General features: G+C 38.8%; 1 protein-coding gene across 1 annotated transcript in view; it reads right to left on the bottom strand.

The window, feature by feature from the left end:
• Window positions 1-116: 116 nt before the first annotated feature.
• The window catches only part of LOC128527213 (contactin-4-like), a 195,726-nt gene continuing 168,184 nt past the window's right edge, over window positions 117-27,658 (bottom strand). The window contains exons 14-23 of the mRNA XM_053499586.1: window positions 25,668-25,785; window positions 24,931-25,089; window positions 22,840-22,989; window positions 21,398-21,468; window positions 16,669-16,903; window positions 14,886-15,001; window positions 9,464-9,650; window positions 9,208-9,320; window positions 8,636-8,804; window positions 117-1,650 (exon numbers count right to left, since the gene is read on the bottom strand). Of these exons, the coding sequence (XP_053355561.1) occupies window positions 1,559-1,650; window positions 8,636-8,804; window positions 9,208-9,320; window positions 9,464-9,650; window positions 14,886-15,001; window positions 16,669-16,903; window positions 21,398-21,468; window positions 22,840-22,989; window positions 24,931-25,089; window positions 25,668-25,785 (1,410 nt within the window). The 3' untranslated portion in view covers window positions 117-1,558. The remainder of the gene's footprint in view (window positions 1,651-8,635; window positions 8,805-9,207; window positions 9,321-9,463; window positions 9,651-14,885; window positions 15,002-16,668; window positions 16,904-21,397; window positions 21,469-22,839; window positions 22,990-24,930; window positions 25,090-25,667; window positions 25,786-27,658) is intronic.

The raw sequence follows: 27,658 nt of genomic DNA, 5'->3' as shown, positions 1-27,658 counted from the left end.
TTCTTCTTGCTTTTTTCCTTCACGATTTTTTCAAATAAAAACCAACACAAATACAAATGCAATAAAAACTGCATGACAAGTTCTTGTGAAAACAAATCACCTGTTAAAAACAACCCCTTTATTCTGTGACCCAGTATAAACAAACAGCAGCAAATAAAATAATCTTACATTTTTAATGGTAAGTACTTTGTTGGAAAGCACCATAGACAGAAATAAAGACAGTGAGACAGACAGAGAACAAGGCAGAGAGGCAGAAAGATGACTACAGCACACATACATATATACACAAATCCCTGGTAACAATAATTCTTATTTCCTTACTCATGACTGCATGATCATAAGCCATTCATTCAATACCAAATGAAGCGGGTTGGAAAAGAATACACCAACATGCAAAGCGACAATTATCCACATTAATAAACAGTTCTTATCTTTTTCATTATGTAAAAAACAAGAACAACTCTTAGGAAACGTTAGATTTTGCTATTGTTTCCTTTTATATAAACAATCTGAAATATACAAAAAGCAGGTTTACATTTTGTTGATCTTTGTCTTAGAACCATTTTAAAGTAGCCTACATTTTTACTAATCTCCACCTCACAAAGATTACAAGCTAGATATTATAAGGACTTGATCCCAGATGGCATTAAAAAATGAGAACCAAAATTTCAGCAGCATATTAAGTATAATATATCTAAATGTGTCCATGGCCCTTCTACATGATATGCTGTATTGCCCTTAAGCCATGGATAACTGGTACAAGATAGAAAAATAGAAGTGATGGACTAGGAATAATGGCCCAACACACCCAAAATGGAAATCCCCAGCTTTCTACCCAAAGCAATCATGTGCAATCTCTCAATGCATTAGCATAGCCAGCTGGGAGACAGCAAATATAAGTTAAGGCTTTTTGAGGACCTGAGGAGTTTAAAAACATGTGACGAGGCACACAAAAGGCAAACAGACAGAACATAGAAAAAGACTATGAGATATTAGGAAAGACACACAATGTCTGCTTGTTCAGTGTTTGCAATATGCCAAAATCTGATGATCAAATGGAAACTAACAGAGGCTAATTGAAAGACAATGGTCTTTAAAGATGGCTGCCTTTACAAGCAGCACAGTCAGCATTTTTTCATACTCCTAGTTATTCACTTTATCTCCTATTTCTTCGTTTCTTTCCTTCAGAAGGAAATTCAGTGCAACGACTGAGGTGGAGTGAATGTTTAAGAGCTCTGGAGAGTGGACTATGTCATATCATAGGTTCTTTTTAGACCTCACCAAAGGCTAACACCTCTTGCTTTAATCAAATAGTAAAGTCTATTTGATTTGTTTGTTAAAAAAAAAAAAGAAGAAAAAAAAAAGATATAGCTATGACATACAAAATATGCGCACTTCCTTTCGGTTTTTGAGTACTATCAGCTTTGGTAAATTCAAGACCAGCCATCCTGTTTTTAACAGAATTGCAAACTGCAAATCAAGTTCTTTTTTCTTTTCCTCTCAGAGTCTCCTTTTCCAAACGAGAAGATATCGTTTGAGGCATGTGGATTGCGCTGCGTCATAAGGACGTCCGGGCTGTGAGTGACAGAGCTATTGTGCTGAGGGCTGAGAGGGTGGATACGCTGGATGCAGATCCAATTGCATTGGGACCTGGACATGGACATAGACAAGAAGGACATAAAAGACTAACAGAGGCAAGGGAATGTGAGTAAAACAACAAAAAAGCCCTGTTAGCACTTTTTTATTATTAGTTTTTATTGTGGTTTGCAATTAATTTACCACCCACTGCTAAAAAAAGAAAATAGTTTTCTTCCCCATAGAATTCTGAATTAATTTTTTCCCAACATTTTCTTCTGGATGATTTGAGTTGAGCAGCAATTTATGGGGAAGATTACATGAATGCTATCAGAATTCGTTACACTCTTTACCTCAAATACCAAAATAAAAATTACAAATGTTTACTTCTTTTTTTTTTGTGCCCAGGCATAAACAAAATTGTAGCAATGACAAATTTTGTAGTTTGTGCTTGCGTTAAATGACAGTTCCCTTTCAAAGGCTACACTCGATGCTGCGTGAAAACGCTATGGAAACATCTTGTCATGTTGCCGGTTGTGAAGCATGTGTGTACCAAACACGCCAAATTTTTGGCTTTTATAAACTCGGTCAGGTGACGTCATCTGATAGGACGCACCTGCAGGTTATAAATAGGAGTGAACCGGAAACATTCCTCAGATTCTTGTCTTCACCTAGTTGTGAGCGTGTTGTGTCTAACCAGCAAAAATAAGTGTTTAACCCACCGATAATGGCAGAGTTTAAACAAGATGTCCCTCCGTGTGTATAATCCATATCGGAGGGCGATCTCTACACTTTACTGCTTCGATTAAGTGCTACGCACGCGCGCGCCTCGCATTCCTTGAAAATCTTCGAGCCGCCGCGCATTCCTGGGGCTTAAACTCGTGCAGCCGGCAGAGCAGTGGGAGACGGATTTAAAACTCCTTTCTTTCGCGTTCTCATCGGATCGGGAAATCCCTCTGTCCGCTCGCAAGCGCGTGCTGCGCTTCTTGTGAATGGGCAAGGATAAACATCCTCTCTTGCTTCGGCGGAGATGGTAATAGCCTCTAAGCACTTAAAAATAAATAAATAAAAACATAGACGGCAGGTTCTGTCGGGTGGCCGGGGGCGGAGCCTCAACGACGCTCTCTCCCCTTTTCTTAGCAATCTCCATATGAGTTAACCCTTTCATGGAGTAAGCTGTATTCATCCCGTGTTTTCCTGCCATCTACTTATTTATTCATTTAAATATAATTGAGCTAGAAACGCGGAGTTATATGATGACACCCAGATAGAAGAGACGCTTCCAGGCTATCTCTCTTATGGGACATCATCCTTCCTGAAAAGCTATTACTTCCTTTCAAGCTGTGTAGACTTTTTATCTTCCCTGGGGGGAAAAGCTTTTCAGGCAGCAGGTCAGGCTGGCGCATTGCCCACCATGGCGGTTTTGCACGCCTACCAGGCTGACCTGCTGAGAGACTTGAGTACTGGCAGGGCTCTGCAAGGTAGGCGTATTGGACTTATGCCGGGCCACAGACTTGTCCCTTCGTGCAACAAAACAGACGGCTCGTGCTATCGGCCGTTTTATGGCTGCTATGGTCTCCGCGGAGAGGCGGAGGTCTCCCAGGAGGTTGGTGTTCTTGCTCCGCCACCACAGTTTCGGGCAACTCCAGTCTCCAATAAAATGTTAGTTCTTCGGATTTTTCCTGCCGTGTTTCAGGATGCCGAACATCTAACATCCCCCCCGTTTAACCAAGCCGCTGAGCTTTGCCCCTTTCTGAGAAACTGGCAGCGGGGAAGCTACTGCCAAGTATATCTCCTTGGGTACTAAGCACTGTACAGAGAAACTACAGGATTCAGTTCTCACATCACCCTCCGCGTTTCAATGGCGTGGTCTCCACTTCCATAAAACCGGAAAGTGCGGAGGAACGGGGGGCTGCGTCCAATTTTTTAGATTTTGCGGGCTTCACCGCTATCTAAAAATAAATCAATGGAAATATTGCCACAACACAGGAGGCTCCTGAGGTTCGCTTTCGGGGGCGAAGCTTACCAGTATCGGGTCCTTCCATTTGGTCTAGCTTTTTCACCCGCACATATACAAAATACATGGATGTAGTTCTGGCTCTTACGACTCCAGAGCATCCGTATTGAATTACATGACTGGCTGGCCCAGTCTCAGTAGCTAGCGCTTCGACATCAGCATGTCGTTCTAGCTAATCTTTGTTTCCCAGTCCACTGCCGAATTGTTTCAGTGCTGGAGTTTCTGCAGAAAAAATTTGTCCTCTGGCTTGTGCCCCTTGTTGAACCACTCGAGTCAGCGCCTCAGGTTTCTGACCCTTAAGATGTTTTTTCTAAATGCTGTTACCTCTCTAAGAGGATCGGACATCCCTATTGTTTTTGAAGCCTTGTGTCCTCCACCTTTACAGCTTCGGAGCAGGAGAGACTTCACTCACTGTGTCCAGTACGTGCTCTTCAGATTTACGTCCACCGCATCAGCCAGCGTGAGAGCTGCTATTGCCCTCTCCTATGAGGCGCGTGGGCTCACTTCGCCTCTAGGAATCAGGGCTCATTCAACCAGGGGAATCGCCTCATCAATTGCACTAGCAAGAGGTATTTCCTTGCAGCAAGTATGTGACGCGGAGGGTTGGTCCTCTCCGCACACATTTGCCAACATGCATCCTATTGTTTTGAAGCCTTCTGTCCTCCGCCTTTACAGCTTCGGAGCAGGAGAGACTTCACTTACTGTGTCCAGTACGTGCTCTTCAGATTTACGTCCACCGCATTAGCCAGTGGCGTAAGTCAGAGCAGCTTTTACATGTTTTGAAGCCGCAAGCGGCGTGAGAGATGCTATTGCCCTCTCCTATGAGGCGCGTGGGCTCACTTCGCCTCTAGGAATCAGGGTTCATTCAACCAGGGGAATGGCCTCATCAATTGCACTAGCAAGAGGTATTCCCTTGCAGCAAGTCTGTGACGCGGAGGGTTGGTCCTCTCCGCACACATTTTCCAATATGCATCCTATTGTTTTGAAGCCTTCTGTCCTCCGCCTTTACAGCTTCGGAGCAGGAAAGACTTCACTTACTTTGTCCAGTACGTGCTCTTTAGATTTACGTCCACCGCATCAGCTAGTGGCGTAAGTCAGAGCAGCTTTTACATGGGCCGGGGGTGTAACGGGGGGTGGCCCCCACTACACTGGGCTATTGCCCTCTCCTATAAGGCGCGTGGGCTCACTTCGCCTCTAGGAATCAGGGCTCATTCAACCAGGGGGATCGCCTCATCTATTGCACTAGCAAGAGGTATTCCCCTGCAGCAAGTGTGTGACACGGAGAGTTGTCCTCTCCGCACACATTTATTACATTTATAGTTTGGATGTTCATGCTACTCCGGGTCCACGGGTCCTCGAGTCAGCTACCCAGACATAGTTCTGAGATCTTCTCGGCCTTGTGCGCTACACAACCTTGGAGTCCAGACACTTGCAGTGCGGCGGCGTTGGTACTCTCGTTCCCATAGCGTTTTCACGCATTATCGAGTGTAGCCTTTAAAAGGGAACGTCTCGGGTTACTTTGCTGTAAGCCTGTTCCCTGAAAAGGCAGGAACGAGATGCTGCGTCCCAATGCCGCACTGCCTATGTGACCGGACGTCCGTTCAGACAAATCAATCTGAGGAATGTTTTCGGTTCACTCCTATTTATAACCTGCAGGTGCGTCCTATCAGATGACGTCACCTGACCGAGGTTATAAAAGCCAAAAATTTGGCATGTTTGGTACACACATGCTTCACAACCGGCAACATGACAAGATGTTCCCATAGCGTTTTCACGCAGCATCTCGTTCCCGCCTTTTCAGGGAACAGGGTTACAGCAAAGTAACCCGAGACAAATCCTACAATGTTATGAACTATAAAAATATAAGTTTACTTTTACAAAAGATATGAATTTCACTTTTAAATACATCAGAGTGGCTAGCCTAGAACTTTGTCAGACAAATCACTAGGCTTTATTAATGAAATATTAAAGGACACATTAGAATATGTGTATTAGTAAATACCTGTAATTTGGGTCTCAAATCAGCCAGCAATATTGCCAGTAGTGCTGGAGTAGTCAAGATTCTTCTTGGTCTTACCGACTCTTTTTGAAATCTTGTCTGAGAATCAACTGCAATTTAACTTGGTCCTATGTCAGACAATGCTGACTCAGGATTTTATTTCATAGCTCGGTCAAAACTGCAGGCATATCACTAATTCACCTTTGCATTGTCTGATTTATTTACCATCACCATTACCATTATGTAAAAGCTCCTGCTTAAAATGCAACCAATAATTAGTTTTATTTCTAATTTAAGAAGTTTATTACTGTTAATATGGTCACTTTTCCCTGAACCCTCATTTGCTCTCTGAGAAAGTAAATGCAGGAGAAGAAGCTGACTATCCAGAAAGTAAGTAAAATTTGGCTCCCAAACCAGATTTTATCTGCTATGCAATGCTATGCTTACGGAGATGGCTGAGACTACATAAACTTTTATCAGCACTACTGGGCCTTGTGGGCAGCAAGCTGTGATGCATTTAGTGCCCTGCTGCATTTCTGCTATTTTAGGCTTTTTTTTTTTTTTTTTTTTTTTTTAATGATTATGGCTCATAGCTCAAAAAAAAAAATCTAGTATCTCAAAAATATTTAAATATTTTTATTTTTATTCATACAATATAAATATCTTGATTTAGTACAGTACATGCAACCACAATAGACACTTATCTAGAAGATTTTTATCGACATCCTCCACAAGGCGCGTATGACAGGAAGTGACGGGAAGAAAGAAAAAAGTGCGCAACAGGGATGACCGCAGCCAGATGAAGAGGGTCAAGCAAAGCTCATTCGAGTGGAGTAAGGCTGGAATCAGTACATCAAAAGCCAACACACTCAGATCTCTTGAGACATCTACAACTTCTGCATTCTGCTGTTGGTCCACTGAGATTTGCCTGGAGATTTTAGACCACTTTATTGTTTTGTATGTTTAGCTTTATGCTTGAGATGCTGAGCTAATCTACCTAGCACCTTCCCACAGTGCCAAAGCGACCACTAATTGATTAGCTGACCATTATATTATTGTGTTTGATTGGCTAGCCAACTAACTTCATGCCATACTGCAGTAATGCACTAATTCCTGCGAGCAATGACCTGCAGGCAACAACCTGGGAGCAAATTCCTAAATGAGCAACAACCAAGTATTAAAGGCATAACTGAACGTACTATTTAGGGGATTTAAAAAAATAATAATTCTAGGAACTGATTGTAATATTTGAGATACTGGAGTTTTTTCATGAGCTGTAAGATATAATCATCTAAATGAATAATTGTCATTACACTATGTGCAATGAATGTAGAATGTGTAGGAGTTTTCAATGAACTTTGTATACAGATGTATATGTTGCATATGCTGTATGCTTCAGGGCAATAGCATAAATAAACAAAAGGTATACATTTGAAGTTGGAAATGTACATACACTTAGATTTAGGTCATTAATTAAACAAAAAAAAATTAACTGTTTGGCCATAATGATCATTATTATCTCTGGAGTCAAAAGGGAGAGGCATGCACCATCCCAACTGTGAGGCACGGGGTGGCAGCATCAAGTTGTGGGGTGCCTTTCTGCAAGATGGACTGGTGCACTGGTGCACACAAAATAGACGGGCATCATCAGAAATGAAAGTCATGTGGATATACTGAAGCAATGTCTCAAGACATCAGCCAGAAAATTAAAGCTTGGTTACAAATGGCTCTTCCAAATGACCAATGACCCCAAGCAGATTTTCAGAGCTGTGGCAAAATAACTTAAAAACAATAATATTGAGTTATTGGAGTGGCCCTCAATCCAATATAAAATTTGTGGGTGAAACACACTAAAAAAAGTGTGTATAGGCATGAATGCTTACGGACCTGACTCAGTTAGACCAGTTCAATAAGGAGAAATGAGCTAAAATTTCAGCAACTTAAGAAGCTTGTGAAAGGCTACCCAGAACATTTGACCAAAGTTAAACAATTTAAAGGCAATACTAAAAAATACTAACTAAGTAAATTTAATCTTCCAATACACTACTAAAAGCTGATATTAATCTCTCTCTACACTTTTATCCTAACAAGTAGTGATCCTAATGGACCTAGGAGAGGGAATGTTTTCCTTAAAAAAAAAAAAAAAAGTATTTGGCTAAGGCGTACAGTATGTACTGTAAACTGATAAACTACAAACTCACTGCAGTATCATTCCCTTACTTGAGTGAGAGCTAGAAAAGTGACAGCAGAGAGAGGAAACGTCCTACATTTACATGAGTAAATGTCCTTCATATATGTGATAAATTTAGTTATAAAATATTTATTATTATTATTATTGAGTATGAATACACAGTTGTAGATCTAATATAAAACTATTTAACTATTCAAACCCTAGTCAAAGTTGACTCACCTTAAAGGATGCTTTCTTGACAACTTACACCATTATTTTTTTAATTATTTGTGGAATTTCCTCTTAAATAAACTCAAGGATTGCCTCTCATTTGCATATTTTACATTTAGTCATAAATGCATTATGCCTTGTGGAACTTGTGGTATTGTCTCGGTCATGATCAGTTTAGGTGGTCTTGACTACAACATTGATTGGCCGAACTGCTTTTTTACAAACTTAAATAAATAAGTAAATAAACAAATTATATTGAAAATGTGTAAAAATAGGCATTGATTCGATTAATTTTGATTTAATGTTCCACTCATTTTGATATCTTATTACTTCCATAGTGACTGTTGTGGTATAAGATGAATAAAAAGCTACTGTACATGCTGCTAATGGAAAAATAAATGACCTTGCAGTGGAACTGGCTGTTTGTTTTGTGCTGTATCATGCTACTCTATTTTTAATTCTCTAAAACAGCATCTGCTGGTGAGTTACTTAAGTCTGCCTTACTTAATAATTCAGTGATTAATCTTTTAAGAGAATAAGAAATTTTGTGATACAAAAGGTTTGTAAGAAGCTGGCTCACATTTTTTCCCCCAATAATTGTCTCCTAATAAGGACTTTTCTAAGACTACAGCGAAACACATACCAGATATTCTGGGGATTGTGATTTGTTTGCTGCTGCTGCCCTCTCCTCCCTCTCCAAAGGGCTTGATCTGAATGATGTATTCTTCATCCGGAGGCAGAGACAGCTCCACTGATGTAGTGTTGGTCTCCATCACTCTGGGACGACTGTGTCTGTTTTGCTTGTACAAAACCTAAAAACAAATTGCAAGAGTTAGTTGAAGTCTGGAAATTCAGCAAACAGTAAAAAAATATGAAAAACAGGAAAGCTGTTCTTTTCAGGTAAGAACAGACGTTTAATATACATTACCAAGGAGTTTTTCTAAATAAAAGATTGACCTTGGCTAAGGGCATATTCATTTTATCCTATTTATGTAATAGAAATTATATGTAAATTATTTTGATCTAAGAACATGTTCAATGTTCAAAATGACCAGGCTTTTTTAATATAAAAATTTTGTCATGTGTCATGTGACCTCTTTTATGCGGAGCCAGATGTGTACACATCTGACGGAATGCCCGCAACAAAAAGGTAAATGGATTGCACTGTAACAATGCTGTTTGATTGATATATTAGATTGATAATAAACTAGATACCTTATATCCCATGACCTCCGATTCATTCTCCAAAGCTTTCACTTGCTCCCAATTGAGTATGATCTTGGAATTGGATGTGTTCCACATTACCTTTACAGGGGGCTGACTAGGAGCTAGAAACCAACAAAAATGCTTTTAGAGGTAAATTAAAACTACAAACTGCATACATTAGTAACTGTGCACTAAAGTACAGCATACAATGCACATTAATGTCTGATTAATTTATTTAATGCAGATTATTTTATGATATACTTACGTGGTTTCTTGGTGGTCACATTGACTGCTGCACTTGGAGGTCCAGCTCCAGCTGTATTGTATGCCCTCACTGTGATGTAGTATGTGCTGCTCCCTTTTAACCCCTGAATAATAGCCGATGTCCGATTTCCCACCGTCCTTAACACACTAGCCATATCCTCTTTCTCCTTCTTCTCCCAGTATCTCAACTAGAGCGAGACGATGAGAGAGAGAGAGAGAGAGAAAGAAAGAGGATGAACAAATTAAGGCCACTAACAACTGATTTACTTTCTAAAAACCACAATATATATATATTTTTTGTTATAATTGTATTCAATATCAGACATCCTGCCTATAGTCTTCCTTAATGCTTTTGGCGTGTTCACCGCTAAGCTATTTAACAAGTTGTCTAGTTATATAATTGAGATTATATATTTGTGAATCATTTAAATATTACATTTGCAAACCAACTTGGTGGACTTGGTAATTTCATTGTATTTAAATTGTGTGGTACGTTATGGGTAATACACATGGCCTCATTTTCAATATCATTTTACTGTAAATAACAAAGAAGACATCCTGCTGGAATAAATTTTCCTATACATGATCTGACGCTAAACGTTTTGTCTTATGTTCAAGAAACAGGCTGTTTTTGACAAATATTCCCCATTTTTCAGTTTATTTTGGTAAATTTACCATGCTCTCATGCTCATAGCCTTTCAGCCTTCAGTTGAATTAAAGCTCGTGTTCTCTTGCTAGATGTATAGTTGAAAAAAAAAATCAATATTTCATTATATTTTTATTACACTGTACAGCATCACTGGGAGACTTGGCTTTATCAACAGCCATTTTCAGAGCTAATAGAGGAGAAAAAAAATTGAAAAAGCAATTAAGAAACTACAGGAGAGCAGCCTGCTATTAGGCAGAGTACCTGCTGAACTAAGAAGTATATAGGACTTGACAGCCATCAATACCTGAACACAGTGAAGATTTAAAGCCTTATTAGTCACTTAGTGAAGCACAAAATCATCCAGTCTAGTCAAAAACATAAACATGTTTTTTTTCCCCCTGATGTGTAGGAGCGAAAACAAAAAGTGAAGATTAAGTCAAAAGTGAAAAGTGAAAATTTAGTACAAAGCAGGAGAGGAACTACCAGACCCCCGTCATCAACAGGAGCCCAGTGAAGAGAGTGGACAGCTTTAGATACCTCGGTGTCCACATCAGGCAGGACCTGGCATGGTCCTGTCACATCAACACCGTGGTGAAGAAGGCGCGGCAGCGTCTCTACCACCTTTGATGCTTGAGAGACTTCAGACAGCCTTCCAGGGTGCTCAGGAATTTCTACTCCTGCACCACAGAGAGCATCCTGACGGGAAACATAACGACCTGGTTCGGGAACAGCACCATGCAGGACAGACGAGCTCTACAGAGGGTAAGGCGATCAGCTGAGCGCATCATCCGCACCGAGCTCCCTGACCTGCACTTAATCTATAGCAAGCGGTGCTGGACCAAGGCCAGGAAGATCGTGAAGGAACTTCACCTCAGCAATGGACTGTTCTCTCTGTTGAGGTCAGGAAAGCGATTCTGCTCCCTGAAGACCAACACAGAGGGACTGAGGAGGAGCTTCTTCCCACAGGCGATACGGTCTCTCAATCAGTACACCACACAGTACTAATCCATTCTGCACATCCACACATTTGTTTCTTGCACTCTCTCTGGACATTCCGGACATTCATTGACACTAGTGGCCACTACACACCTGCACATTCGTGGACGTTAGTTACCTACTCTAACACAAGTCACTTTAAATATGTCACTTTTAGGCAGATTTGCACACCCTCTGGACATTCTGTTTCCCTGATGCACATAGTCACTTTAAATATGTGAATCATGATACTTTCAGGTATATTTGCACAACCCCTGGACATTTCTATTTATATTCAACTTCATTCCCACACAAAATGTTGTTGTTGTTCTTTCGGCTGCTCCCGAAAAGGGGTCGCCACAGCGGAATACCCAGTCCGCACTACAACTTGGCACAGGTTTTTTACGCCGGATGCCCTTCCTGACGCAACCCTCCCATTTTATCCGGGCTTGGGACCGGCACTACATCCAGTGGCTGGGGTTTGGGCACTAGCTGGGAATCGAACCCGGGCCTTCTGCATGACAGGCAAAAAACCTACCACTGAGCCACCAGTGCCCCTTTATTCCCACACAAAAAATTCCATAAATTCTATATTTCTATATTGTACAGCTGTTTTTCTTTACCTATTATTCTACATTTTTTCATATATTTTTTTTTATACTGTATATTTGGTACTGTACAGTTATTTATTTTTTTTTTAGGTAAATTGACCTTCTATTTTCTTTTTTATAATATATATAATAATAATTTATATAATAATTTATATTTAGTTTCTATTATTAGTCTTTTATTTTAAGGTCACAAGCAGTCATCTAAGCATTTTACTGCATATCAAACTGTGTATGACTGTGTACTGTATGTGACAAATAAAATTAGAATTTAAATTAGAATTAATCCTGTGCTAGTCCTGCTTAAAAAAAAGAAAAAGAAAAACTCAGCCAAACGTCTAATTTTAATGGCCACTTTTACAGGATTATAAGCACATAGTATGTGCTCTTGAATAAAAAAAATTTACGTAGCTAAAAAATGGATGCAAAACCTTAGAATGTTCATTGAAAACCAATTATTGTAGTATTACTGAAAGATTTTTTAACTTTGTGTGGCAATCCTAACTATTGTTACTTTAGCCAATGTATTGTTTTTTATACAGAAACAACATCGCTAAGCTTTTTTACTACCAGGCTATTAGACTTATTTCTACATTGTAGGTGAGGCCTTTGAAATCAGAGACTTAAGATAATATTTTACAAAACCTTGTAAAATTGTTTATAAAGAGGTTTGTATCTTGCTTAAGCAATGTTAGAGGAATACTTTTGATTGACTGTTTTTCACCCTAGCAGTGTCACTGCGGTAATTAATCAAAAACTGTACAGCAAATATTCTGTGATACGCAGTGCAGCATAAACTACTTAGTTTTTTTTTTTAGTTTTTTTTATAAATTTAGTCCTGTCCAATTCTTTTTCCCCCGATTTTCTCCCCAATCTAGTCGTGGCCAATTCCTCCCCGTCACTAGGAGGGCGAAAGCTATCCCGTGTTTCCTCCGAACCACGTGACGCGAGCCGACCGCATGTTTTCGAACTGCTTGCTCACGCACCATAAGGGGCTGAGTAACACACTCGGAGGAAAGTGCTAGCCGCTCCTTCCGCGTGCATGAGCTCACAGACGCCCCTGATTGGCTGTAGAGCCGTGATTAATGTGGGAGCGCAAGTACCTCTCATCCCTCCCCCTGAGAGAGCTGGGCCAATCAGCTCTCTCTGTGCCTTCGGCTGTGAGAGGAAAACAGCATCACCCGGGGTTCGAACCAGCGATCTCCGGATGATAGGGCGAGCGCTTCACCACTGCGCCACACGGAGGCTATAAACTACTTAGTTTTAGTGCCGTGCTTAGAATGGCCATCTGCTAAAATAATATCTGGGCAATAGTGCTACTGTGGAAGAACATTTTGTGCACAGCAATAGCTACAGTCAGTAAGTATATCAAATATATACTGTATATTTTACCTGCTTAAGATATAACAAAAATACATTATCCAGACTGCACACAATTGTTTAGCATGTATTTTCACTGAGGTTTACAGGGCATATTTTTTTTAGACTAGCGCTATGTAAAGGGACTGGGATCCATGGGATGCAACAAAGTCACAAGAAACAGGGTGACAAATTTTTAATGACACTTTCAAAAAAAGAAGAAGGAAAAAGCAAGTGCATAAGATGTGATATTTGTAAAAGGCACGCATTCATGTTAACTGGGAGGTTCTGCATAATGCATTTAGAGCATCATTTTTAACTTTCTTGTCAGGGTCATAGTATTGTAAATTAAACTTGATATTTATTTATATATTTGGGATAAGAATTAACTGAATTTGTTAGAAAATACAGAAGACAGTATGCAAAAATGAAAATAATAAATCAGCACCCCCCCACACCATTTGCAGTCATGTTCAAAAGTACTCCATCTTTTAATTATATGTGTTTTTGCGTAAAAGTATAATAAAAATTTGTTGTAATACTAAGAACCCACATGGTTCAACAGCTTGTACTGTAGATCCACCTTTAGCAGCAATATTTTAAAGGAATTATTTCCTGTATGACTATCAGTCGCCCACATCGTTGGAAGAGGAATTTTGGCCCATTCCTCTTTACAACATTGCTTAAGTTCATTAAGGTTTTTGGGCATTCGCTTATACAATTCTCTTCAGGTCTCAGCACAGTAATAACAATTTTAATACTGCTTACTCCAATACCGCTTGCTGTGTTTGTACTGTGTTTGGATTGTGCCAAATATGGCGCTGGGCATTAAGGCCAAACAACTCCACTTTGGACTCGTGAGTGCAAAGGAAATTCCAGAAGGCTTGTAGGTTGTTCAAATTCAGTTTTTCAAACCTCAGTCATGCTTCCATGTGGTTTCTTCTGGCAACTCTTTCAAATAAACTGTACATGTTCAGTCTTCTTGCAATTGTGTTGTTATAGACTTGATATTTAACATGCTCAGTGAGGCCTGTGGTGTCTGAAATGTAGTTCTTGTTTTTTTTTTTTATTTCTTCGGGCATCATACATTTAGACCTTGAATGTGAACGTGCTAGGACAGCCACTGCTGGGACAATTAGCAACTAAGAGCAGTGCTTTCCACTTGTGAATAATCTTTCTCACTGTAGAACCTATTTGGAAATATTTTTATAACCCTTTCCAGAGTGATGTGCAGCAACAGTTGCTTCTCTGAGACCATTGCTTATGTCTTTTCATGTTGGCATTCTGTTAACACACCTGAATGCCCGAGACAAGCAAATTGCCAATTCTTTTGTTTGCACACCTGCTGATGATCAATTAATCAAGGGTCGATTATTAGCAGCACCTGGTGCCAACTTTCGTTTTTTTTTTCCCTTTTTGCCTGAATTTTTGTTAAATGAATAATTGTACAATTAAAATAGTAATATGTTGCTTGTCTGAGATTAGGTCTGCCAAATACTAAGACTCGCTATGATCAGATCATTTTTAACACAAAAACACATGAAATTTAAAAAAAGGGGACTAAATTTGAACATGACTGTATATAAAATGGACATGTTAAGTAATGAACATCCCAGGAGACTTAGGGCATGAGGCAGGATACACCCTGGACATGGTGCCAATCCATCACAGGGCACACAGACATACAAACACTCACACACTCATTCACACACTACAGGCAATTTCGGAACGCCAATGAACCCAACTTACATGTACATGGAATGTGGAAGGAAACCGGAGTATGATTATTACTGATGATTATTATGTAATGAATTACTGCATTTTTCTTATACCTCATAGCCAAGAACACGTCTCCTGCTTGTGCTCCATGGAAGGGTTTTCCATGTCACTTCCACCTCTGATGCTGAAAGACTCTGAACTTTTACACGTGTAGGTGCTCTGGCAGGTTCTGAGGACAAATCATTATTACAAATAACTTATAAACATCCTTTCAAGAAACACCAGCAATCTAATATGCATTTCAATGAGGGAAATAAGTATTTGATCCCCTACCAACCAACAATAATTCTGCCTCTCACAGACTGGTTATGTGCTCTTGTGGTACACATATTAATTTAAGAAGGTGCTCCTAACAACAATGTGGTATGTGTATAAAAGCCACTGTCCACAAAATCTCTATCTTTTATTCAAACCTCACAACTATCGGCAAGACCAAAAAGCTGTCAAGGCAAGTCAGGGACAAGATTTTAGACCTGCACAAGGCTGGAATGGGCTACAAGACCATCAGCTAGAAGCTTGGTAAGAAGGAGACAACTGCTGGAGCAATTATTTATAAATGAAAGAAATACAAAGTAACCATTAATGGCCCTTTATGCAAGATTTCACAAAAATAATTATGAGAAAAATGAGGGAGCAGCCCAGGACTACACGGGAAGAGCTTGTGGATGATCTCAAGGCAGTTGGGAGCACAGTCACCGAACAAACCATTGGTAACACAATACGCCTGCATGGATTGAAATCCTTCAGCGCAGCAAGGCTTCCCCTCCTCAAGAAGACACATGCACAGACCTGTCTGAGGTTTGCCAATGAACAGAGAAAGATTGGGATAAACTGCTGTGGTCAGATGAGACCAAAATTAAGCTCTTTGTCAACTCAACTTGCTGTTTTCAGAGGAAGAAAAATGCTGACTATGACACTAAGAACACCACAGTCCCTACAGTCTAGCACGGAGGTGGAAACATTATGCTTTGGGGCTGTTTCCCTGCTAAAGGTACAGATTGACTTTCCTGCACTGAGGGGCCAATGGATGAGGCCATATGTTGTAAAATTTTGGATAAGAACCTCCTGAAGGTGGGTTGTGGATGGGTCTTCCAGCATGAAATTGACCCCAAACATACTGCCAAGGCCACTTAGAAGTGGCTCAAGAATAAGCACAATAAGGTCATGGAGTGGTCTAGCTAGTCTTCAGACCTTTATCCAATAGAAAATTCATAGAGAGAGCTGTTACCCTAAATTGCCTAGCAACAGGCAAGAAACCTTAAACATTTAGAGAAAATCTGTAAAGAATAGTGGATCAAAATGCATCCCAAGATGTGTGCAAATCTGGTAAACAACTACAAGAAACATCTACCCACTGTGCTTTCTCTACCAAGTACTAAGTCATGTTTTGCTAGGGGATCAAATACGTATTTCCCCTCATTGAAATGCAACTTAATTCCTAATATTTGTATCATATGCTTTTTCTGAATTTTTGGTTGATATTCTGTCTCACTCCTTTACCATAAACCTATGATAAAAATTATAGACACTTTAATTCTTTGTAAGTCGGCAAACTTAGAAAATCTGTAGAAGATCAAATACTTATTTCCCCCACTGTAATTGGCTGAATTGTTCAAATGAAAGAGAAAATTTCATTGTTAAATTGAAAAACAAAAAGAGATTATTCTCAGGTTAGTTTGATTGAAAGCAACATCATAAAATATAATTGCTAAATATTCTTTTATGAGGTAACTAGTACAAAAATCTAAACAGATGGCCTAAGTAATGAATGTAACATGACGGTTAGAATAAGCAGTATCGGGTCATTTGCCAAAAAAATAAAAATGAAAAATGCACCTTCTTCTGCTGAGTAGATTGTGACAACTGGCCCAAAAGGCCCTTCACCCCTGTTGTTGTAGACACCCACTTTGACTTGGAACTTTGAGAAAGGCTGGATGCTTTCATTCTTGAAGACATATTTGGATGCCTCAGCTGAAGGTACAGCAGCCTGCATCCATCCTGTCGAACCGTATGGTCGAAAAGCCACAACATAGCCAAAACCTGGGCCATTCTGAAGTTCCTCAGGAACAGGCTACAGCAAAAACATGGATATATACATAAACAGTTTTTGGAAGTGTGGATACAGAATACAGAATTATCAGAGGTAAGATAAAATTTTAACATTCACACCACTTTTTTTTATAGTGCCTTACATAAATATTTATACCCCATTTCACAATTTGTGAGAAAATGCAATCTGGAAAATCCTGGAAATGAAATTAACTTGCATGTATGACACTGTATATTATGAATGTACAAATAATACCCCATAATGTTAACATGGAATGAAATTTAAAATGGTTATAAAATTGCAAAAGCTGTGCTTACATAAGTATTCATCCTGCAATGCTGTGAAACCTCAAATTAGTTACAGTAAGTGCAAACTACCGTCACATCAGATATCACATGATCTGTTAATGTCCAGCAGTGTCATTGCGTCACATGTCCTTAGCATAAATACCCTTTTGTTAATGAACACACCCAAATAAACAGTATTGTGAAGACCAAGGATTTATTAGAATATGTCTAGGACAAAGGTCTAAAAAATGTGGTTGAGTATAGAAAATATCTAAAGCACTACTAAAAGATTATTACAAATGGGGGGAGAAAAGTGTGTCATGAACTTGGACAAATGGTCTCATTTATGAAACTAGATACAAATTTATTTAGAAGCAGTTTGAAATAACATACACTGTCTTTTAGCCTTTTCCCAAATCATTAATTTCGTGTAACATGTCAATGCCAGACTTATTCTTTGTTAGCTAATCAAGCTTAAGAATGGAAAGGAAATAAAAGCCCCCACCACCCTGGTCCCAGAAATCCGCCCTACAGTACTTATTCAAATGGCCCAGTTCAAACTAACCCTTGTGGAACACCAAAAGTGTCAGAAGGAGAAACAGTCCTATTACTGTGGTAGCCTCCAGCATCAAGTAGCACACTGCTCTTCTGAGTCATTTGCCACAGTCCACTCCTACTGTAAATCATGAGCAAGCACCATTCATATCTTGCTAGGGGTGCTCCAGTCAGGGTTTTTAGGGCCAATCGCTGATCACAGAAATCAGAACTGGTCGATACAGAGACTGAACATGGGTTTATGAGTTATTGGGATCTGCTATTTACTGTGTTCTATTTATTGTGTAGTATTGTTTTTTTATATTAGTATTCTTTTTATAGAAGTAAAAATAACTTTTTTTAACAGCAGTGCAAAGTATGCTTATGATCTGAGAAAGTGTTATAAATTTAAAGCTTTATTTACTGGCAACATATGCAACATTTACTGGCAAAATATGAAACATTCCATTCTCTTATTATTTTATGTAGACTATATAAAAAGCATCAAGGGGCTCTCACAAATGTCAAAATGCTTATTTAAAATGTGATGTCTAACTAATGTCTAACTATACTCACTCCTTTTAACGGAAGGAGTGCACACGGAAGAAGGTTGAGATAATGACTAACCAATCAAAATTCTTCACCGAACATTTTTAAATAATCGCAGACATAAGTCACTATGTATTTGGTGAGCCAATCATGGCTACCTATTAGTAAGAACCGAGGACAGGCATTTTTAAAAAAAATAAATATTAGAATGTCTGCAATTTTAGAAGACAGGCTCTTCCTCTTATCATCCAGAATGTGTGCAGCCGTGCTGAATAGTCGCTCATGTGCACCGAGCGTTATGGGAACCGCTCTTTATTTCTCTCTTCATTATTATTTTTGTGATAATGGTTTAGTCTTTGAGCCCTCTGCAGAGTAAGGCTCAAGATTTATTTATTTTTTTTAAGTGAAGATCAACTTAAAAGATTTAGCTGCTGCCTTTGTGGATAACTTTTCATGCTCAGCAAATTATTAATGGTACATTGTTCTTAAGAGGAAAATAAGGTTTGCTGTGTTACAACTTTTGGCAGATGTTCCCTCACATGGTTTTGCATTTTGCACATTTTTATGTCCTTTAAAGAGACTTGGTAATATTCCCAGACTCGCAATGGGAAGTTGATGTGGCTGTCGACTCGTATTGTGCATTAATCACAATCGGTTTATATGATCAGCCCGTTCGAGAGACAACCAATCAGGAAAAAGTAAGTGGTCGATCGAGGGACCCTTACATTTCCCTTCCACATGATAAGTGCCTTTAAATTCGGAATCGAACCCGGACCCTGGAGATGCTAACAGTGCTAACCACTAAGCCATCATGCCGTCCCTTTAAATTCTTCTTTTATCCAAATTTTGTGTTACCAGTTCAGCTAATGACTAACTGTGACACTGTAAGCACAAACAGCACCAGCTCATACAATCTTATACAAGCTTGAGCTATCCTTTCGGCCACCGCATCCCCCCCACCGACCTTAACCCCACCCTCACTCCCCTGACACAAAACTGAAGGCTCCATTGAAATGCAAACCCATGATTTGATCTCAGGCTGGTCAGGGTACTGAAATGATTAGTGGCTCCAAGTTTCATCTCTTTGCGCGGTCTCAACCTATAATTGAAAAAAACCACAAAACCCAGTGCCATGTAAAAACACCCCACGTGAATTTAAGAAAGTCTTCAGCAAAGACAAAGACAAATGACTACTGCCACAATGCTCTATCTGTGCTATTGAGCTCTTATTGAGACCTATGCCTCCTTATAACCGCATTTACCTTTTTTTTCACAGTGAACATTGAGAAAAAGGGGATGAATACTTATGCAAGTACACCATCTTTCAGCCACAGATTTTTTTCTGCTTTTATTTTCCTTCAAAATAATTTTCACAAAGTCTTCTTAATTTCATTATTTTTTTCTTTACAAAGACCCACAGTCTTGATATTCAGTCAGCAGTGTGTGTGTGAGTACAATTATTAATATTCTGTACTATTTTCATACTCCTTTCCCCCTAATGCAGACATACAAAGACATACTTTACTTTTTTCCTTCAGTGCTGAGGTTAACACATATAATCAAATAGAAATTAGCTAACTAGTATTATTAGCTCTATTAAGTATTATTATACAGTAGGCTAAAAATGTAAGCAATAAGGTATTCATATAATATGTCAGAAAAGAGTAACAAGATATTTATGGGAACCTGCTGATGTTCTTCTCTTAAATGACTAAATGTAAATGTAATCAAGCACTTTGCAAAACGTCCTGCTGAGAAAATAAGCTACTTTTATAAGCAACAATTCCCCCAAATATGCCAATCATCCAGAACCACATACAAGTTTACCATGCATAAATAGAATAAAGTAAAACAACTACTGCTGCCATAAAAAAGCAGCAATAGTTATTATCCTTTTCTTTACTTGTCACCAGGAGTGTAATGGTACACACATTCAAATTCGTATCTTTCAGTACAGGGCATTCAGTTCGGTGCCCATTGTGATCCAAGTTAATACAGTCTACCTTTAACTAATGCTAGGTGAGTTTCGTCATTAATTTGGTTAATTGAAATTAATGGAACTGGCAGCACAGTGCTAAGCTGATATTTAGCACAACAACGCAACCTCGACTGTCATATTGCCTTTACACACCAGTTTCACAAAAGCATTTATAATCATCAGATTATGATTTGTTTGTTTATTAAGCAAGTTATTTTGGCCCACCAACACTAACCTTCCGAGGCTGGCAGAACTAACTAAACATGAGTTTTAAACAATAACGTATAGACATGCAACTATGAATGCAATATTACTTGGAGCTACCTGTCCATGGTAACTGTTCTGCTTGTGACGTTAGGAACTTTTCATTACACAAATTGTATCCACTAGATTTCAGTACTGACATCGTAAATGAAGCTTTTTGAAATTAGGCTTTTGATGAAACTATTGGCTGGGAAGCCTGCACACCTAAATGAGGCTTCATCTCATCACTACTACAAAGTAACACCAAATCATGGCAAACAGTGGCACCTTCCCTTTTGTTGTAGTAGATCACAGTTAAATGTACAGGAGTAGTTTTGCTATGATGCCACTCTCTGAACTCATCAACAAGCGGGGAAGGGTATGGTGGCTATATTCTACAGTTTATATATAATTAATTAATGTAGTGTTGTAGACACACGGCTTCTATAGTTGATGTTTAATACTGTCAAAATAAAACAATAGATGGAATTCCCCATCCAGACATGTTTATTTGCCTCTCTGAACTAACTTGATACCTTGGAGCCGATGCTAACTGCAGGCTTCGCTTTACTGCTATAAACGTGGATTGACGTTCAATATGTGCTTAATAGCAAAGTTTCTTACTTTGTTATGAACAAATCAAATAGGAAAATTACTTGACGGTGCTTGCCAAAGTATTTTTTTTGACTTTACGTTAGCTGAAAACAAACCACATCATGGCTTAAAATCCGAGGTTTGTACCAATACATGCATTTTGCGTTCCGTTACACCACTGATGTACTATTATTTTTATTTAATATAATATTGTATTTATTTATTATGCATTTTTGTCTCACTAAACTCATTGAAATCATCACATCAGGAAGAGGTAAATATCTTTCACAGTATTGTATACACACAGAGATGTTATAGTGGTCATTTTACCTCCCATGTGATAACTAATTCTGACCGGCTTCCACCTCCTCCACTCACATTAGCTGGTGTGACCTTGGGGACTAAAAGAAAACAGGATGAGAAAAATATTAACACTTAATAGAGCTAAGGGCCTGTCAGTTTAACTATTTCAACAACTGTTGCTAACATAGGTAACTGTTAATTACCGAACATTGTTCAAACATTTGAAACAACTTTCCAATTAGATTATGTAAAACATAAACAGCATAGTGTATGAAAAGTGTAATGTTTGCAAAGACGGTGGTTCTATCCCAAATCCTTGATATGTGCACATAGGAGCCAGTCATCAAAATATGGCAAATTACGAATGCAAAGCCTTGCCGTAATAATGCAGGTGTTTCAGGTCAATGGAGAAGGTAAATGGCGGACAGTGAATGAAGGTGACACAGATCCATAGATGTGAACTGGCCTTGAACAAGAAAAGTTTAATAAATAAAATCCTATATTTTAAACTGTGGGCTTCACCTTGTGATTTAGCAAGAAATTTATTATTGTCTGAATCAAACAAGGCCTTAAGTCAGAATAAATATAGGGCCATGTTATATTTTTGCACAAATATAATTAATCATCCAATCAACCTAGGTGGATGAAGAGCAGTTAGACAGGAGGCTTTCTCTTTGTTAGGACTGTTTAAGGCAGACAGGACCTTTCCGTGGGTACAGAAATATGGAACTAGTAAACTAAAGTTGCCAATCAAATCATCCATTTGCATATGTAGCTTTTGCTATTTCAAAAGCTGTATCCTTCCTTCCAGGACCTCTTTATTGACAAGTATACTGGAGATTGGATAAATTCCTTCACTGCTTGTTGTGCAATATTTTAAGATGTCATCAGGGTGTGTGCATTCAGCATATGCCCGTAGATGTGCTGCATTTTTAGTAGGTGCAGCTATAAATGAAATATTTGCTCTGTGAAATCCTGAATGAATTTTATGGGGTGCATAGCACCATCCGGCTGATCTAAAAATATCATAGTATCAGAAGATTTATTCAGAATGGCTGCTATGAATACTATAGACTCAGTTTGAAATGCTTCAGATAGTGCTGAGGGTGGAGTTAAACAGAGTGGTTCAATTTCTATTTCACTATCAACCTGTGTCAAATTCCTGATGTGTCTGTATTCTCTCGTCTTCTAATAAGGAATGAGAAGGAAGATTGGTCACTGGTGATATAAAAGAGGGCCCATTCAAAAAGCACACTTTGTGTGGTCTTGTCTAAAAGATTACACTTACTGCATACAATGCTGTTGTATAAAAATAAATGCATATAATCAACACACATAATATATTATTCCATGTCTTTTCTTATTCATTTGTGCTGTGGTAAGCCAAAAAGTGACATGCCAGAAACCGCAGGTGCACAGAACCACTATAACTGGGATGTTTACACAAAGCTAGGGTTTAAATCACTTACATGTTTCCTTGGTCCTTACTTGCTTGGAGGGCTTGCTGGGCTCACCTGTACCCAGTTCATTGATTGCCACTACTCGAAACTCATACTCTACCCACGGGCTAAGCTCGATAGCTGTAGCTGTCAGACGGCGACCCCCTACTTCTTCCGGCACTACAAACAAAATACATATGTTACTGTCTCTATACTATACACATTCGAATAAAATACTACAAAATACATGTTATCTGCTCACTAAACCTGATAGGGTTTTTAATGGCGTATAGGGGAAGTAATGTTACAAAAACATTTTTGATTAAATGAATATTATTTACAAGTGACCGGTAGTCAGGAGTCAAAACAGTTATTGTCTTAGATGATGTCATACAATAAATAAATGTTAAATGTTAAATAAATTAATGTTGCTGTTATATTTGCAATGGTGAGGCTGGGATCGAGGTGTTGCATAAATTTCAAGAAGTATATTTTGGTTCCTTGGCTGTAGTGCACATCTATGCTTCCAGAAAAAAAAAAAATCTAATTTAATAGAAAATGAATTACAGCTAAGGCACATCTGTGCACCAATAAAGGTTCTGTGAAGATTTGGTCAAATTCCCATGAATGATTTCGGAGGAGGTGCGGATAGCATATTTGTCAGTCTCCCGTTTTGTGTCACCTGCCTGTGAAGCATAGGCAACACATAGGAATCACTATCCGTCTGGCTTCAGCGTTCTCATCTTCCATTATCACACTTTTCTTCTATCTCAATACTCAAATAGGAAGGATAAATGTGCACGAGCTAGTTCATTTTCTAATAACCTATTTTTCCCCCTTACAGCAATAAAAATGTAGCACATTCAGTGGGCAGGTGATACATCTTCCTTGGAAGCCTCTTAGCTATGTAAGCTATGTATTTTTTTAATTGTCATTTTTGTTTCTTGAAAAATCACATTTATTGGAAAATCAAATAGCTAGTGAGCATAAGAGATCCACGTTCTGTGAAGGTTTGGTCAAATTTACATGCATGGTTGTGGATAGAAGGAAAGCGTGACAACAGAAGACAACGCCACTGCTGACGTGAGACAATGAATAGTCATCCCTATGTGTCGCCTATGCTTAGAAGACAGGTGGCAATGCATTTGCTTGAGATTTATGTGAGTGTACACATTTTGTGTATTGTAGAGACTGCTAAGGTTAAAATTCTCTAGATCAGTTACTATAACAAAGCTGCAAAAGTAATATAAATATTATTAAATAATGTTAATTAATTAATGGTTATTTTAAATGTGTATCCAAACGGTAGTTTATTTTTCTACTCTTTTCATCTTTGTTTACTTCATTTCTTTCTTTTTCTGTTCATCATTGCATCAATTGTTCATTCATTCAATATTAAGAAATGCTTTATGCTGGTAAGGGTCTTGATACTCAAAGTCTTTTTTCTAAGCTATGCATAACAGAACATTCACATAAACTGTATGTAACAGCATCTATAATGGGGCACATAAATGGCAGCTCAGACAGTAAAGCCTCTGGGTTACTGATCGAAAGGTCAGGGGTTCAAGCCCTAGCACCGCCAAGCTGCCACTTTTGAGACCCTGAGCATGGCCTTTAACCCTATGTGCTGCAGGGGCACTGTATTCCAGCTGGATACGTGAAAAAAATTATTTCACTGTGCTGAACGGTACATTTGACGAATAACTAAATCTTAATAAACTTGGTCAACAGGACTAATTAAAATCAATCGATACTGAAAGGAAGGCTCGGGGAGTGTACCCTCAGCTGATGAAGATCCCAAAGAGAACTGGCAATCAAAATATCCGGCAAAATAATCAAATCTTATACTAAAGCATAATGTAGCAATATTTTATACTCTATATAGTGCACTTCTTTTGTAGCCTGAATGATGTATGGCCTGGATGATAAAAAAGGCACCCTATACCATTTCTCATATTTAAGTTGTTGCTTATTTTCATTAATTTAACACAATGGTTAAAGGATAAGCATATTGATAACAAACCCTGGTCAGAATGTGCATCGAACTTAAAAATTACTTGACTGTAAGGAGGAAAGAAAGAGTGCTGATTGGATCAGTTTTAGTCTGATTAGGAGCCCTACCTGTCCTGACAGCTTGCCATCCGAGTGAGAAGGGGGTTCTAGCCTGGATAACGTAGGCAGTAATTGGACTGTGATTATCGGGTCCAGGCTTCCAAGAGAGAGTGGCTCTGCAATCTGTGAGTTCTTCCACATGGATACTGGTAGGAGGGCCAGGAGGACCTGAAGAAAAAATGGCATGCTCACTTGGTAATGCTGTACTGACCAACAAATTGACAAATAAATCTGCGACACACCAGCCTAAACTAGTCAACAACTTCCCTAAATATATTTGGTGTGTGTTTATTTACTTTAATTACACAAGTTAGAGCTACATTTTCTCATTAGCCCAGGTATGTGGTGCAGTCTTGTTTAATGTGCAAGCAGTGCATAAATATTCATAGTGAAGCAGTGTATCATCAGTTTTTTGATTTACTTGTGAACCAGCTAATAGAAAAGTCTTAAAAAAAAGAATACAACCACTATTTCTTTCAAATAAATATTAACTAAAAATATATATTACGATGATCCAAACTATACAATACAGTATTTTCTATATTAATCTTAAGACAGCAATGGAAACTTGATGTATTAAAAATCGTACAGAGGAAAAGAAGACTGCCTCAAGTGTTCCAGATCTAATGTAAGATGTTCAGTATCAATTAGATTACATGTCCTTAATTATGAGTCGAAATAAACTCTCTGTAGAAGTAGAATTGGTCCACTGTGGTATAATCATACAGCATAGGTTTGAATGTCACCTCTGACAATCAGGTCTGTGGCAATGGAGCTGCTGTCCACCTTGGTCTGCACTGCACACGTGTACTTTCCTGCATGTTTCATCTGAATGTTCCGAATCATGATGTCTCCAGAAGAATGCTGAGGACAGACAGTAATATCATTTACAGAACACTCGTCACTTTTCTCTCTGTATGTTTCAAACCCCAGAGCAACACAAAAGCTATTCTGCTAACACAAATTAATGCAAAATAACGCTTGGCATGAATTTAACTCTTGTGTACACACACCATTTGTGACCAACTCAAACCTGTAAATTAGGCTTGTGTAGTAAGAAAAGAAAATTGGATAGTTACCGTCTTGATCTTTGATCTTTTCAGGAATTAATTAAAACAGATTCATTAGAACTGCTTGAATTTGTATTTTCCTAAATATGTAAAAAGTCTGTTTGTCATTAGCTTACTAACATTATACATGAAAAATAATATGTTACCTCAATGCATATTACTGTTCTTTTATCTAATTTTAAGCATTAACTTTAAATATATTAGCATTTTTAGAGAGAGAGCGAGAATAATCATTAATATTCACTCAGTCGCTTTCACAGGAACACCTCTATGCTTGCTAATTTATGCAATTATCCAATCAGCCAATCGTGTGCCAGCAGCATGATGCATAAAATAAAGTGTATATGGGTCAAGCGCTTCAGTTAATGTTCACTTCAAATAAAATGGACACCCTGGTTTAGTTACTATACCCTTCCTCAAGGGTTTGTCAGAATTTGGCCCTTTTCTTTGTTTTTGTGTTCAGACACTTATGTTAAAATGTTAGTCCATGGTTTTAATTTCTGATCCACTCAGTAAAGATTCTTATGTACAGTAAGCTTCTTCCACCTCTGCCAATCTTCATTAAAGTTTACATCAACACTAACTCTGTGCCTATGCTTCCAGTTCATGACAGAATACAAGACCGTAGGGGATGTAGGGGATGCTTTATCATCTCCAACTTCACGGGTATTCAGTTTGTGATCTGGTGGCAAGCTAGCAACAATGTGGAGCACACAAGCGATACGCCCTTCAGCATACAGCCCAAAGGTGCTCAGTGTGAAGAGGCTTCTCATACAAAGTGCCAAGCAATCACCAATACTTCAAAGCAGTTCTGTGTTCATGGCACAGAAAAAGTTTCATGACACAGAGCAACAACAGTATACCATCCAGCAAGAACTGCCATACAGCTGCAAATTTGCCTAGGTGTGTTCCCAACACAGTACGCTGTTGACTGGATGCGGGAACTACAGAAACAAGGATTGCAGATAGCCCTGAGCAAAACAGTATTAGTCCATAGATTTTCCCTGTAAACTCGGATCTTTGCTATCTTTCTTGCTATACCTATTCTCTGCTTTTATGTGAACCTTGTTCTCCTCTGCCTGAATTATACCCAGAGAACCCAGAATTAAGCCACAGAGACTGAGAAACAGACCCTGGACTGTCCAATGCAGAACCATGCCCTGCTTTATGCCATTTAATACCAGAGAACCATCCCCTGTTCCAGGGCATGCTGTGCTCAAACAATACCATGCTGTGCCTGAATTATACCAAGCACTGCCTGACATATACAACATTCTGCCCAGGATATACCCTGCACTGTCTAAGCCTAGCTCAGCAGCTGATGCCGATGATGTCCTGCTGGGTTAAAAAACAGGGTCTCCTCCACCACCTTGTTTCAAATATATGTTGCGTTCTCTCACCTGCCAGGCTTTGAGGACACAGGCCTTGACGCACACCCCAGCATTCAAAAGTTACATGGTTTACTTTCCAACTGGTCTAATAATGGTGAGATGGACAACCTAGTAACCAGAATATCTGTTTATTTTTTAATGTGAATGGTTACAAAACCAGTTAGCCTTTATCTGTATTGTTAATTGTGTTGATTTTCTTATTTATTTCAGATGATTGCTGTGTAGAAAGTGAAGCTGCTATGTTTGTGTGGAGCTTGAGGACACTTGCGTTGTGTT

This window comes from Clarias gariepinus, chromosome 6 (genome assembly GCF_024256425.1).
Source record: "Clarias gariepinus isolate MV-2021 ecotype Netherlands chromosome 6, CGAR_prim_01v2, whole genome shotgun sequence".
NCBI classification, from domain to species: Eukaryota; Metazoa; Chordata; class Actinopteri; order Siluriformes; family Clariidae; genus Clarias; species Clarias gariepinus.
Note: the sequence above shows the minus strand (reverse complement) of the source record. Positions and strands in the feature narration are given on the sequence as shown.